At 57.9% G+C, this 16085-nt stretch overlaps 1 protein-coding gene across 1 annotated transcript; it reads right to left on the reverse strand.

Moving 5' to 3' along the window:
• Positions 1–998: 998 nt before the first annotated feature.
• On the reverse strand, positions 999–11042 carry LOC144678276 (coiled-coil domain-containing protein 120-like; the record flags this gene model as incomplete). The annotated part of the gene is made up of 3 exons (XM_078538118.1): positions 10953–11042; positions 5422–5555; positions 999–1118 (listed from the first exon to the last, which is right to left on the reverse strand). Coding segments are annotated over exons 1-3 (309 nt in total), but the record flags the coding sequence as incomplete, so codon positions are not given.
• Between the last annotated feature and the right edge of the window lie 5043 nt (positions 11043–16085).

A 16085-nucleotide genomic window follows, 5' to 3' on the forward strand; every position in this document is an offset into this window, starting at 1 on the left:
TATCTGTTATTCTATATATAAACCACCCCGAACCCCTCGATTAGATTCCAGTCTGTAACTCACTCCCGGGTATCTGTTATTCTATATATAAACCCCCCAAACCCCTCGATTAGATTCCAGTCTGTAACTCACTCCCGGGTATCTGTTATTCTATATATAAACCACCCCGAACCCCTCGACTAGATTCCAGTCTGTAACTCACTCCCGGGTATCTGTTAATCTATATATAAACCCCCCGAACCCCTCGATTAGATTCCAGTCAGTAACTCACTCCCGGGTATCTGTTATTCTATATATAAACCACCCCGAAGCCCTCGATTAGATTCCAGCCTGTAACTCACTCCCAGGTATCTGTTATTCTATATATAAACTCCCCCGAACCCCTCGATTAGATTCCAGCCTGTAACTCACTCCCGGGTATCTGTTATTCTATATATAAACCACCCCACCGAACCGCTCGATTAGATTCCAGTCTGTAACTCACTCCCGGGTATCTGTTATTCTATATATAAACCACACCGAACCCCTCGATTAGATTCCAGTTTGTAACTCACTCCCGGGTATCTGTTATTCTATATATAAACTCCCCCGAACCCCTCGATTAGATTCCAGTTTGTAACTCACTCCCGGGTATCTGTTATTCTATATATAAACCACCCCCCCGAACCGCTCGATTAGATTCCAGTCTGTAACTCACTCCCGGGTATCTTTTATTCTATATATAAACCACCCCCCCGAACCGCTCGATTAGATTCCAATCTGTAACTCACTCCCGGGTATCTGTTATTCTATATATAAACTCCCCCGAACCCCTCGATTAGATTCCAGTCTGTAACTCACTCCCGGGTATCTGTTATTCTATATATAAACCCCCCGAACCCCTCGATTAGATTCCAGTCTGTAACTCACTCCCGGGTATCTGTTATTCTATATATAAACCCCCCGAACCCCTTGATTAGATTCCAGTCTGTAACTCACTCCCGGGTAGTTTTATTCACCTGTCCAGGTCTCGTGCTGGGGTTCAGTCCTTTGCTGGTGATTGTCACCCGTTGGTTAACCGTGGGGGGCATCTCCCCAGGCTCGAGAGGAAAGTCACTGGGCAGCCTGCCTGTCAGTTCCTGGTGTAAAATAAAGACATGGATCAGGCCTCCTGTGTCATCGATAAGAGGGAGAGGGAGGGTAAGAAATGGAAAATAAAGTGAGGATTAATTTAATGGATTCGGTGGTGAGTGGCATGCAAATACCAGCCCATTAACCTGTTCTGCTGGTGTCCGAGCGTCAGTCTGGGGAGAAGCACATGGTGCCTGCTCCTGAGCAGCTCCAACAGACAGCCTGCCCTCCCCTCCCCTCCCCCACAGCTAGAGGGTTACAGCCAACGCTCTGTTAATCTCAGTGTAGCCAATAAACAGATCATCCTGGATTTTAGAAACCACACCTCAGACTCAAAAACCATAATCCACGGCTTATACTGTCAGTGCTGAGGGAGCGCCGCACTGTCGGAGGGTCAGTACTGAGGGAGCGCTGCACTGTCGGAGGGTCAGTACCGAGGGAGCGCCGCACTGTCGGAGGGTCAGTACCGAGGGAGCGCCGCACTGTCGGAGGGTCAGTACCGAGGGAGCGCCGCACTGTCGGAGGGTCAGTACCGAGGGAGCGCCACACTGTCGGAGGGTCAGTGCCGAGGGAGCGCCGCACTGTCGGAGGGTCAGTACCGAGGGACCGCCGCACTGTCGGAGGGTCAGTGCTGAGGGAGCGCCGCACTGTCGGAGGGTCAGTACTGAGGGAGCGCCGCACTGTCGGAGGGTCAGTACTGAGGGAGCGCTGCACTGTCGGAGGGTCAGTACTGAGGGAGCGCCGCACTGTCGGAGGGTCAGTACCGAGGGAGCGCCGCACTGTCGGAGGGTCAGTACCGAGGGAGCGCCGCACTGTCGGAGGGTCAGTACCGAGGGAGCGCCGCACTGTCGGAGGGTCAGTACCGAGGGAGCGCCGCACTGTCGGAGGGTCAGTGCTGAGGGAGCGCCGCACTGTCGGAGGGTCAGTACCGAGGGAGCGCCGCACTGTCGGAGGGTCAGTGCTGAGGGAGTGCTGCACTACCGGAGGGTCAGTGCTGAGGGAGCCCCGCACTATCGGAGGGTCAGTGCTGAGGGAGCGCCGCACTGTCGGAGGGTCAGTGCTGAGGGAGTGCCGCACTGTCGGAGGGTCAGTACCGAGGGAGCGCCGCACTGTCGGAGGGTCAGTACCAAGGGAGCGCCGCACTGTCGGAGGGTCAGTACCGAGGGAGCGCCGCACTGTCGGAGGGTCAGTGCTGAGGGAGCGCCGCACTGTCGGAGGGTCAGTGCTGAGGGAGCGCCGCACTGTCGGAGGGTCAGTACCGAGGGAGCGCCGCACTGTCGGAGGGTCAGTGCTGAGGGAGTGCTGCACTACCGGAGGGTCAGTGCTGAGGGAGCCCCGCACTGTCGGAGGGTCAGTGCTGAGGGAGCGCCGCACTGTCGGAGGGTCAGTGCTGAGGGAGCGCCGCACTGTCGGAGGGTCAGTGCTGAGGGAGCGCCGCACTGTCGGAGGGTCAGTACTGAGGGAGCGCCGCACTGTCGGAGGGTCAGTACTGAGGGAGCGCCGCACTGTCGGAGGGTCAGTACTGAGGGATCGCCGCACTTTCGGAGGGTCAGTGCTGAGGGAGCGCCGCACTGTCGGAGGGTCAGTGCTGAGGGAGTGCCGCACTGTCGGAGGGTCAGTGCTGAGGGAGCGCCGCACTGTCGGAGGGTCAGTACTGAGGGAGCGCCGCACTGTCGGAGGGTCAGTGCTGAGGGAGCGCCGCACTGTCGGAGGGTCAGTACTGAGGGAGCGCCGCACTGTCGGAGGGTCAGTGCTGAGGGAGCGCCGCACTGTCGGAGGGTCAGTGCTGAGGGAGCGCCGCACTATCGGAGGGTCAGTGCTGAGGGAGCGCCGCACTGTCGGAGGGTCAGTGCTGAGGGAGCGCCGCACTGTCGGAGGGTCAGTGCTGAGGGAGCGCCGCACTGTCGGAGGGTCAGTGCTGAGGGGGCGCCGCACTGTCGGAGGGTCAGTGCTGAGGGAACGCTGCACTGTCGGAGGGTCAGTACTGAGGGAGTGTCGCACTGTCGGAGGGTCAGTACTGAGGGAGCGCCGCACTGTCGGAGGGTCAGTGCTGAGGGAGTGCAGCACTGTCGGAGGGTCAGTACTGAGGGAGCGCCGCACTGTCGGAGGGTCAGTGCTGAGGGAACGCTGCACTGTCGGAGGGTCAGTACTGAGGGAGTGTCGCACTGTCGGAGGGTCAGTGCTGAGGGAGCGCCGCACTGTCGGAGGGTCAGTGCTGAGGGGGCGCTGCACTGTCGGAGGGTCAGTACTGAGGGAGTGCAGCACTGTCGGAGGGTCAGTACTGAGGGAGCGCCGCACTGTCGGAGGGTCAGTGCTGAGGGAACGCTGCACTGTCGGAGGGTCAGTACTGAGGGAGTGTCGCGCTGTCGGAGGATCAGTGCTGAGGGAGAGCCGCACTGTCGGAGGATCAGTGCTGAGGGAGCGCTGCACTGTCGGAGGGTCAGTGCTGAGGGAGCGCCGCACTGCTGGAGGGTCAGTGCTGAGGGAGTGCCGCACTGTTGGAGGGTCAGTACTGAGGGAGTGCCGCACTGTCAGTGCTGAGGGAGCGCCGCACTGTCGGAGGGTCGGTGCTGAGGGAGCGCCGCACTGCTGGAGGGTCAGTGCTGAGGGAGTGCCGCACTGTCGGAGGGTCAGCGCTGAGGGAGTGCCGCACTGTCGGAGGGTCAGTGCTGAGGGAGCGCCGCACTGTCGGAGGGTCAATACTGAGGGAGCGCCGCACTGCTGGAGGGTCAGTGCTGAGGGAGTGCCGCACTGTCGGAGGGTCAGTACTGAGGGAGTGCCGCACTGTCAGTGCTGAAGGAGCGCCGCACTGTCGGAGGGTCGGTGCTGAGGGAGCGCCGCACTGTCGGATGGTCAGTGCTGAGGGAGCGCCGCACTGTCGGAGGGTCAGCGCTGAGGGAGTGCCGCACTGTCGGAGGGTCAGCGCTGAGGGAGTGCCGCACTGTCGGAGGGTCAGCGCTGAGGGAGCGCCACACTGTCGGAGGGTCAGCGCTGAGGGAGCGCCGCACCGTCGGAGGGTCGGTGCTGAGGGAGTGGTGATTGTGTTTTTCAGACAAGAGTTTATTCCCAAGGCACTGTCTGCCCTTTCAGGTAAAAGTGGAAGATCGCACAGCCAGTATTAGAAGAAATCCCGTTTGTTTAAAACACTTGCATTCAGCCAGTGTCTTGAAAACTGTAAAACACTCAGAGACAATTCTTGCTAACGTAATACAACAGTAATTAAATCCCAGCTATTTCAGGAGACATTGGAGAGAGGCAGTCAAAAGCTCACTGAACAAGGTCAGTTTTAAGGAGCATCTTAAAGAAGGTGGGGCAGAGAGATTTAGGGAGGGAACTCCAGAACTCAGGGCCCCCGCGAGCTGAAGGATCGGCCATCATTGATGGAGCGATGGGAATCGGGGGATGCTCAAGAGGCCGGAATCGGAGGAGCACAGAGATCTCGGAGGATTGGAGGAGGTTACAGAGATAGGGAGGGGTGTAGGGGCTGGAGGAGGTTACAGAGATAGGGAGGGTTGTAGGGGCAGGAGGAGGTTACAGAGATAGGGAGGGGTGTAGGGGCTGGAGGAGGTTACAGAGATAGGGAGGGGTGTAGGGGCTGGAGGAGGTTACAGAGATAGGGAGGGTTGTAGGCTGGAGGAGGTTACAGAGATAGGGAGTGGTGTAGGGGCTGGAGGAGGTTACAGAGATAGGGAGGGTTGTAGGGGCTGGAGGAGGTTACAGAGATAGGGAGGGGTGTAGGGGCTGGAGGAGGTTACAGAGATAGGGAGGGTTGTAGGGGCACAGCTGAGGCACAGGAGCCTGAAGGAGACGATGGTTGTGCCAGACAGGGTCAGAGGCTCAGCTCTTGGCCAGATGTAACAGCGAGACGGTGAACAGTCTGGTTCAGCCTCCGACAGACCAGGGAGGGGCCTGGATTCGGTTGCTAGGGAACGGAGTTTGGAGTGAGGACCAAACACAACGGCTTCAGTCTTTCCGATATTAAACTGGAGGGAATTGCTGCTTGTCCAGCACTGGATGTGGGATGAGCAGCGGTGGGGTTGAGAGAGGTGCTGGTGATGTAGAAATGGGTGTCGCCAGTATCCATGTGAAATCTAACAGCCCCCAGGAACAGCCAGTGGGTGGGAAACAGGAGGGAGCCCAGGATCGATCCTCGGGTGTGAGGGAGCAGGAGGGGAAGCCAGTGTTGGCCAATCTCTGGCTGTGACTGGATTGCTGTGAGTGGCCCCACACCCAGTCCCACCCAGCTGGAGAATGGAGGGCAGGGTTAGAAAGAGGGAGAGGAGGGTTGTTCCGATCGGGGGAATTCCTCACAGCTTCCTGCAGACACAGCATCTTCAATTCCTCAATCTTGCTCCTCAGCTTCTCCTCGATTTCCCCTTGCCGAGCGGTCAGCTCCTGCATCCTCTCTGCCTTCAGCTTCATCGCCTTTGTATATCGCTGAGACCCTGCAACAGCACAGAACCACGTCACAGCACCAGGCACAATCCCAATAGAGGAGCGGTCCATCCCGGTCCAATCCAGACCAGACCAGTCCGGCCCGGTCCAATCCAGACCAGACAAGCCCAGCCCAGACCAGACCAGACCAGACCAGACCAGTCCAGTCCAGTCCAGCCCAGACCAGTCCAGACCAGTCCAGCCAAGTCCAGACCAGTCCAGACCAGCCCAGCCCAGCCCAGCCCAGACCAGACCAGCCCGGTCCAATCCAGACCAGACCAGCCCAGCCCAGACCAGTCCAGCCCAGAATAGTCCAGCCCAGCCCAGTCCAGTCCAGTCCAGTCCAGTCCAGACCAGCCCAGACCAGTCCACTCCAGCCCGGTCCAATCCAGACCAGTCCAGACCAGCCCAGTCCAGTCCAGTCCAGACAAGACCAGCCCAGTCGAGCAAGGTCCAATCCAGACCAGACCAGTCCAGCCCAGCCCAGCCCAGCCCAGCCCAGCCCAGACCAGCCCAGACCAGACCAGTACCATCCAGACCAGACCAGACCAGTCCAGCTCAACCCAGTCTGTCCAGCCCAGCCCTGTCCAGCCCTGTCCAGTCCAGCCCAGTCCAGCCCAGTCCAGCCCAGTCCAGTCCAGTCCAGTCCAGTCCAGCCCAGTCCAGCCCAGTCCAGCCCAGTCCAGCCCAGTCCAGCCCAGTCCAGCCCAGTCCAGTCCAGACCAGTCCAGTCCAGTCTAGACCAGTCCAGCCCAACCCAGTCCAGCCCAGACCAGCCCAGCCCAGACCAGCCCAGCCGATTCCAGTCCAGACCAGACCAGCCCAGTCCAGCTCAACCCAGTACTGTCCAGTCCAGTCCAGCCCAGTACCGTCCAGTCCAGTCCAGCCCAGTACGGTTCAGACCAGTCCAGTCCAGTCCAGTCCAGCCCAGCCCAGCCCAGCCCAGCCCAGTCCAGCCCAGTACCGCCCAGTCCAGTCCAGCCCAGTACGGTTCAGCCCAGTCCAGTCCAGTCAAGTCCAGTCCAGCCCAGCCCATTCCAGCCCAGCCCAGTCCAGTCCAGCCCAGTCCAGTCCAGCCCAGTACGGTTCAGACCAGTCCAGTCCAGACCAGCCCAGCCCATTCCAGCCCAGCCCAGTCCAGTCCAGCCCAGTACGGTTCAGACCAGTCCAGTCCAGACCAGCCCAGCCCAGTCGAGTCCAGTCCAGCTCAGCCCAGCCCAGACCAGCCCAGTCCAGACCAGCCCAGTCCAGACCAGCCCAGTCCAGTCCAGTCCAGTCCAGCCCAGACCAGCCCAGTCCAGTCGTCCAGTGCAGTCCAGCCCAGCCCAGCCCAGTACCGTCCAGTCCAGTCCAGCCCAATCCAGTCCAGCCCAGTGCGGTTCAGTCCAGTCCAGCCCAGTACGGTTCAGTCCAGTCCAGCCCAGTCCAGTCCAGCCCAGTACCGTCCACTCCAGTCCAGCACCGTCCAGTCCAGTCCAGCCCACTTCCAGCCAGTCTAGTCCAGCACGGCCTTACTGAGCCTGAGCTGAAACCTGGGGCGTGAAACCCTCCTTCCAAAACCAAAATACCAATAAAACTCAGCAGGTCTGACAGCATCTGCGGAGAGGAGCACAGTTAATGTTTCGAGTCCGTGTGACTCTTCAACAGAACAAAGGAAAAATAGGTGAAATATAAGCTGGTTTAAGGGGGTGTGGGACAAGTAGAGCTGGATAGAGGACCAGTGATAGGTGGAGATAACCAAAAGATGTCATAGACAAAAAAACAAAGAGGTGTTGAAGGTGGTGATATTATCTAAGGAATGTGATAATTAAGGGTAGAAAGCAGGACGAGCAAGGTACAGATAGCCCTAGTGGGGGTGGGGTGGGGGGAAGGGATCGAAATGGGCTAAAAGGTAGAGATAAAACAATGGATGGAAATACATTTAAAAATAATGGAAATAGGTGGGAAAAGAAAAATCTATATAAATTATTGGAAATAAAGGGGGATCGGAAAGGGGGAGGGGATGGAGGAGAGAGTTCATGATCTAAAGTTGTTGAACTCAATATTCAGTCCGGAAGGCTGTAAAGTGCCTAGTCGGAAGATGAGGTGCTGTTCCTCCAGTTTGCGTTGGGCTTCACTGGAACATTGCAGCAGGCCAAGGACGGACATGTGGGCAAGAGAACAGGGTGGAGTGTTAAAATGGCAAGCGACAGGGAGGTTTGGGTAATGCTTGCGGACAGACCGAAGGTGTTCTGCAAAGCGGTCACCCAGTCTGCGTTTGGTCTCTCCAATGTAGAAGAAACCGCATTGGGAGCAACGAATGCAGTAGATTAAATTGAGGGAAATGCAAGTGAAATGCTGCTTCACTTGAAAGGAGTGTTTGGGCCCTTGGACGATGAGGAGAGGGGATGTGAAGGGACAGGCGTTGCACCTTCTGCGGTTGCATGTGAAGGTGCCGTGGGAGGGGGTTGAGGTGTAGGGGGTGATGGAGGAGTGGACCAGGGTGTCCCGGAGGGAACGATCCCTACGGAATGCAGTCAGGGGGGGTGAAGGGAAGATGTGTTTGGTGGTGGCATCATGCTGGAGTTGGTGGTAATGACGGAGGATGATCCTTTGAATGCGGAGGCTGGTGGGGTGATAAGTGAGGACAAGGGGGATCCTATCATGTTTCTGGGAGGGAGGAGAAGGTGTGAGGGCGGATGTGTGGGATATGGGCCGGACACAGTTGAGGGCCCTGTCAACGACCGTGGGTGGAAAACCTCGGTTAAGGAAGAAGGAAGACATGTCAGAGGAGCTGTTTTTGAAGGTAGCGTCATCAGAACAGATGCGACGGAGGCAAAGGAACTGAGAAAATGGGATGGAGTCCTTACATGAAGCGGGGTGTGAGGAGCTGTAGTCGAGGTAGCTGTGGGAGTCGGTAGGCTTGTAATGGATATTGGTGGACAGTCTATCACCAGAAATTGAGACAGAGAGGTCAAGGAAGGGAAGAGAAGTGTCAGAGATGGACCATGTGAAAATGATGGAGGGGTGGAGATTGGAAGCAAAATTAATAAATTTTTCCAGGTCCCGACGAGAGCATGAAGCAGCACCGAAGTAATCATCGATGTACCGGAGAAAGAGTTGTGGGAGGGGCCGGAGTAGGACTGGAACAAGGAATGTTCCGGAGAAAGTTCATCCGCAGGGTTTCGCTTTTAACAAAATACCAATGTTGGTGCCGAATCGTCACAAATTACTGACCGTCCCCCACACACCTCACCCAGCGCAAACCCCACACCCCTTCCAACACCCACCCACTCCCCCCGACACCCTCACCCACTCCCCCCGACACCCCCACCCACTCCCCCCGACACCCCCACCCACTCCCCCCGACACCCTCACCCACTCCCACCGAAACCCACAATATCCCCTGACACCCCCAATACCCCCACTCCCCCCCGACACCCCCAATACCCCCGACACCCCCAATACCCCCACTCCCCCAATACCCCCACTGCCCCCGACAACCCCAATACCCCCAATACCCCCACTGCCCCCGACAACCCCAATACCCCCACTCCCCCCGACACCCCCAATACCCCCACTCCCCCCGACACCCCCAATACCCCCGACAACCCCAATACCCCCACTCCCCCCGACACCGCCAATACCCCCACTCCCCCCGACACACACAATGCCCCCGACACCCCCAATATCCCCACTGCCCTCGACACCCCCAATACCCCCACTCCACCCGACACCCACAATACCCCCACTGCCCCCGACACCCACAATACCCCCACTGCCCCCGACACCCACAATACCCCCACTGCCCTCGACACCCCCAATACCCCCACTGCCCCCGACACCACCAATACCCCCACTGCGCCCGACACCACCAATACCCCCACTCCCCCCAACACCCACAATACCCTCGACACCCCCAATACCCCCGACACCCCCAATATCCCCACTGCCCCCGACACCCCCAATACCCCCACTGCCCCTGACACCCCCAATACCCCCACTGCCCCCGACAACCCCACTACCCCCACTCCCCCCGACACCCCCAATAACCCCGCTCCCCCCTGAAACCCCCAATACCCCCGCTCCCCCCGACACCCCCAATACACCTACTGCCCCCGACACCCCCAATACCCCCGACACCCCCAATACCCCCCGACACCCCCAATACTCCCACTGCCCCCGACACCCCCAATACCCCCACTCCCCCTGACACCCCCAATACCCCCACTCCCCCTGACACCCACAATACCCCCACTGCCCCCGACACCCCCAATACCGCCACTGCCCCCAACACCCCCAATACACCCACTGCCCCCGACACCCCCAATAACCCAACTCCCCCCGACAACCCCAATACCCCCACTCCCCCCGACACCCCCACTCCCCCCGACACCCCCAATACCCCCACTGCCCCCGACACCCCCAATACCGCCACTGCCCCCGACACCCCCAATACACCCACTGCCCCCGACACCCCCAATAACCCAACTCCCCCCGACAACCCCAATACCCCCACTGCCCCCGACACCCCCACTCCCCCCGACACCCCCAATACCCCCACTGCCCCCGACACCCCCAATACCCCCACTGCCCCCAACACCCCCAATACCCCCACTCCCCGCGACACCCCCAATAGCCCCACTCCCCCCTACACCCCCAATACCCCCACTCCCCCTGACACCCCCAATACCCCCCAATAGCCCCAATACCCCCACTGCCCCCGACACCCCCAATACCCCCACTGCCCCTGACACCCCCAATACCCCCACCCCGCCCGAAACCCCCAATACCCCCACACCCCCGACACCTCCAATACCTCCACTCCCCCCGACAACCCCAATACCCCCACTCGCCCCGACACCCCTAATACCCCCACTCCCCCCAACAACACCAATACTCCCACTCCCACCGACACCCCCAATACCCCCACTCCCCCCGACACCCCCAATACCCCCACTGCCCCCGACACCCCCAATACCCCCCGACACCCCCAATACCCCCCGACACCCCCAATACCCCCCGACACCCCCAATACCCCCCGACACCCCCAATACCCCCCGACACCCCCAATACCCCCCGACACCCCCAATACCCCCCGACACCCCCAATACCCCCCGACACCCCCAATACCCCCCGACACCCCCAATACCCCGACTCCCCTCGACACCCCCAATACCCCCACTGCCCCCAACACCCCCAAGACCACCACTCCCCCCGACATCCCCAATACCCCCAACACCCCACCCACCCACCGACACCCCAACTCCCCCCGACACCCCCACTCCCCCCCGACACCCCCACCCACTCCCCCGACAACCCCAACCACTCCCCTGACACCCTCACCATTCCCACCCAGTCCTCCACACTCACCCCCACTGCCCTGTCCTGTCCTCAGGCTCTAGGACATTCCCCACGGTCTCACTTACCAGGAGAGCCAATGTTGCCGGTTGCCATGGTTATCAGTGGATCATTGACCTCCATATCCCGTGTCTAAGGCCAGCGGCTCCTCCTTCCTGGCAAGAGACAGACATTTCTCAATGGACACAGGGAGTCAGCCCCACATTGGCCCAAAGGTTTGCTATCCTGAGGAGCACCGAGCGATCAGGGGGCTCCAGATGGTTCCTGCTCCTGAAGATCCTGGGAAAACTGGGCAGCATGGAGAGGCAGCTGAAGGATTCATCAGCCAGTCAAGCATGCGGGACGGGTATTACAGCTTAACACAGGGCCCAGCAGGCCGGGAGAGAGAGAGAGAGAGAGAGAGGCTTAACACACAGGGCCCAGCAGGCCGGGAGAGAGAGAGAGAGAGAGGCTTAACACACGGGGCCCAGCAGGCCGGGAGAGAGAGAGAGAGAGAGAGAGAGGCTTAACACACGGGGCCCAGCAGGCCGGGAGAGAGAGAGAGAGAGGCTTAACACACGGGGCCCAGCAGGCCGGGAGAGAGAGAGAGAGAGAGGCTTAACACACAGGGCCCAGCAGGCCGGGAGAGAGAGAGAGAGAGAGGCTTAACACACGGGGCCCAGCAGGCCGGGAGAGAGAGAGAGAGAGAGAGGCTTAACACACGGGGCCCAGCAGGCCGGGAGAGAGAGAGAGAGAGGCTTAACACACGGGGCCCAGCAGGCCGGGAGAGAGAGAGAGAGAGAGGCTTAACTCACAGGGCCCAGCAGGCCGGGAGAGAGAGAGAGAGAGGCTTAACACACAGGGCCCAGCAGGCCGGGAGAGAGAGAGAGAAAGAGGCTTAACACACAGGGCCCAGCAGGCCGGGAGAGAGAGAGAGAAAGAGGCTTAACACACAGGGCCCAGCAGGCCGGGAGAGAGAGAGAGAAAGAGGCTTAACACACAGGGCCCAGCAGGCCGGGAGAGAGAGAGAGAGAGAGAGAGGCTTAACACACAGGGCCCAGCAGGCCGGGAGAGAGAGAGAGAAAGAGGCTTAACACACAGGGCCCAGCAGGCCGGGAGAGAGAGAGAGAGAGAGAGAGGCTTAACACACAGGGCCCAGCAGGCCGAGAGAGAGAGAGAGAGAGAGGCTTAACTCACAGGGCCCAGCAGGCCGGGAGAGAGAGAGAGAAAGAGGCTTAACACACAGGGCCCAGCAGGCCGGGAGAGAGAGAGAGAGAGAGAGGGCTTAACACACAGGGCCCAGCAGGCCGGGAGAGAGAGAGAGAGAGGCTTAACACACAGGGCCCAGCAGGCCGGGAGATAGAGAGAGAGAGGCTTAACACACAGGGCCCAGCAGGCCGGGAGATAGAGAGAGAGAGGCTAAATACACAGGGCCCAGCAGGCCGAGAGAGAGAGAGAGAGGCTTAACACACAGGGCCCAGCAGGCCGGGAGAGAGAGAGAGAGAGAGGCTTAACACACAGGGCCCAGCAGGCCGGGAGAGAGAGAGAGAGAGAGAGGCTTAACACACAGGGCCCAGCAGGCCGAGAGAGAGAGAGAGAGGCTTAACACACAGGGCCCAGCAGGCCGGGAGAGAGAGAGAGAGAGAGAGAGGCTTAACACACAGGGCCCAGCAGGCCGGGAGAGAGAGAGAGAGAGGCTTAACACACAGGGCCCAGCAGGCCGGGAGAGAGAGGCTTAACACACAGGGCCCAGCAGGCCGGGAGAGAGAGAGAGAGAGAGGCTTAACTCACAGGGCCCAGCAGGCCGGGAGAGAGAGAGAGAGAGAGGCTTAACACACAGGGCCCAGCAGGCCGGGAGAGAGAGAGAGAGAGAGAGGCTTAACACACAGGGCCCAGCAGGCTGGGAGAGAGAGAGAGAGAGAGGCTTAACACACAGGGCCAGGCAGGCTGCAGTTGGAAACAATGCAAAAGGACGTTCTCCCCACTGTCATCGAGTCCAAAATTTATCCCTCAAAAACCATCACTGAAATCAAATTAACTTCTCGTTCCCTCATACATTTTGTGCACATTGGCTGTTAGAAAATGTTTTCTGCATTTCAACAGTGAGTAAACTTTAAACACTTCATTAGCTATGAAGACCTTTTGGACATCCTGAAGTTGCAAACAGTGGGCTGTGTAGAGGGAGCTTTACTCTGTATCTAACCCCGTGCTATACCTGTCCTGGGAGTGTTTGATGGGGACAGTGTAGAGGGAGCTTTACTCTGTATGTAACCCCGTGCTATACCTGCCCTGGGAGTGTTTGATGGGGACAGTGTAGAGGGAGCTTTACTCTGTATCTAACCCCGTGCTGTACCTGTCCTGGGAGTGTTTGATGGGGACAGTGTAGAGGGAGCTTTACTCTGTATCTAACCCCGTGCTGTACCTGTCCTGGGAGTGTTTGATGGGGACAGTGTAGAGGGAGCTTTACTCTGTATCTAACCCCGTGCTGTACCTGTCCTGGGAGTGTTTGATGGGGACGGTGTAGAGGGAGCTTTACTCTGTATCTAACCCCGTGCTGTACCTGTCCTGGGAGTGTTTGATGGGGACAGTGTAGAGGGAGCTTTACTCTGTATCTAACCCCGTGCTGTACCTGTCCTGGGAGTGTTCGATGGGGACAGTTTGATGATCAACGTTGACTGATTTGAATGGAATAAATCTTTGTTTGTAACTCCGACGTGACTCACCTGTGCTGATCGGATCCTGTCTCTAGCACGACCCATTGTTCTCTGAATTCCCCATGTGGAGTTGGGAGCAGCTCCCAGGAAAGCTGCTGACCCTGAAATCCCAGATGGATTGTTCTGGAACGCTGACTCAATGGGTGGTTACTTCACACTGAAGATCAGAGAAAGTATATCACATATAAATGTGAATTACCCCCATAATGTAATGAATGATCTTTTAGAAATAGAGACAGATGAATATTCTCACACAGTTGTTCAAATCCGTCCATGGCTTCAACCTTCCCTATCTCTGTAACCTCCTCCAGCCCCTACACCCCTCCCTATCTCTGTAACCTCCTCCAACCCCTACACCCCTCCCTATCTCTGTAACCTCCTCCAACCCCTACACTCCTCCCTATCTCAGTAACCTCCTCCAGTCCCTACACCCCTCCCTATCTCTGTAACCTCCTCCAGCCCCTACACCCCTCCCTATCTCTGTAACCTCCTCCAGCCTCTACAACCCTCCCTATCTCTGTAACCTCCTCCAACCCCTACAACCCTCTCTATCTCTGTAACCTCCTCCAGCCCCTAAAACCCCCCCTACCTCTGTAACCTCCTCCAGTCCCTACATCCCTCTCTATCTCTGTAACCTCCTCCAGCCCCTAAACCCCTCCCTATCTCTGTAACCTCCTCCAGCCCCTAAAACCCCCCCTACCTCTGTAACCTCCTCCAGTCCCTACATCCCTCTCTATCTCTGTAACCTCCTCCAGTCCCTGCACCCCTCCCTATCTCTATTAGCTCCTCCAGTCCCTACACCCCTCCCTATCTCTGTAACCTCCGCCAGCCCCTACACCACTCCCTATCTCTGTAACGTCCTCCAGTCCCTACACCCCTCCCTATCACTGTAACCTCCCCCAGTCCCTACACCCCTCCCTACCTCTGTAACCTCCTCCAGCCACTACACCCCTCCCTATCACTGTAATGTCCTCCAGCCCCTACAACCCTCTCTATCTCTGTAACCTCCTCCAGCCCCTACAACCCTCCCTATCTCTGTAACCTCCTCCAGCCCCTACAAATCTCCCTATCTCTGTAACCTCCTTCAGTCCCTACACCCCTCCCTATCTCTGTAACCTCATCCAACCCCTACAACCCTCCTTATCTCTGTAACCTCCTCCAGCCACTACACCCCCTCCCTATCACTGTAACGTCCTCCAGCCCCTACAACCCTCTCTATCTCTGTAACCTCCTCCAGCTCCTACAACCCTCCCTATCTCTGTAATCTCCTCCAGGCCCTACGACCCTCCCTATCTCTGTAACCTCCTCCAGCCCCTACAACCCTCCCTATCTCTGTAACCTCCTCCAGACCCTACAAATCTCCCTATCTCTGTAACCTCCTTCAGTCCCTACACCCCTCCCTATCTCTGTAACCTCATCCAACCCCTACAACCCTCACTACCTCTGTAACCTCCACCAGCCCCTACAACCCTCCCTATCTCTGTAACCTCCTCCAGCCCCTACACCCCTCCCTATCTCTGTAACCTCCTCCAGTCCCTACAACCCTCCCTATCTCTGTTACCTCCTCCAGCCCCTACAACCCTCTTTATCTCTGTAAACTCCTCCAGCCCCTACACCCCTCCCTATCTCTGTAACCTCCTCCAACCCCTACACCCCTCCCTATCTCTGTAACCTCCTCCAACCCCTACAACCCTCCCTATCTCTGTAAACTCCTCCAGCCCCTACACCCCTCCCTATCTCTGTAACCTCCTCCAGTCCCTACACCTCTCCCTATCTCTGTAACCTCCTCCAGCCTCTACAACCCTCCCTATCTCTGTAAACTCCTCCAGCCCCTACAACCCTCCCTATCTCTGTAACCTCCTCCCGCTCCTACAACCTTCCATATCTCTGTAACCTCCTCCAGTCCCTACAACCCTCCCTATCTCTGTATAATTCTTCATTAGTAACATGTCCCTGCTTATGTGAGAGTCACATGAGGGGACATGTTTCATTACATTTTCATTTTTTAAAAAATTTTTTCATATCTCTTCATCTCCCTGAGGCAGCTTTGTGCCTCAGAGATTATGAAGCATCCACCTGTGCACATGCGTGAAGTTGCACTCGGCCCGCTCGTCCTCCTCCACCACCCCCCCTCACCCCCACCCCCCCACCCCCTCCCCACCCCACACAGGCAGTGCTCAGCGCTGCCGCTCGCGTTTCACGTAATTGGTCCACCAGCGTGAAATCGCGGTCCGGTGCCGATCACAGGCGGCAGTCGGCTTCCTGATCGGCCTCGCCGAGCCTGTTGGCTGAGGGCAAAATTCTGCCCAAAGTTTTCTTTGCAGCTGGTTGTACTACACCTGGCCTCATCATTTTTCATGTTAACATTGGGTAACAAAAGTTTAAAAAATAATTCCATTCCAGAGCATTGCTATCCCACAGCTTGATAACCTAAAATCTCTTCCCAACCTACAAACCTCTAAGAAACCAATAGGAAACAAGTCAAATGAATGTCCACTAAAAGTATCA

This window comes from Cetorhinus maximus, unplaced genomic scaffold (assembly GCF_964194155.1).
Source record: "Cetorhinus maximus unplaced genomic scaffold, sCetMax3.hap1.1 HAP1_SCAFFOLD_3942, whole genome shotgun sequence".
Lineage (NCBI taxonomy): Eukaryota > Metazoa > Chordata > Chondrichthyes > Lamniformes > Cetorhinidae > Cetorhinus > Cetorhinus maximus.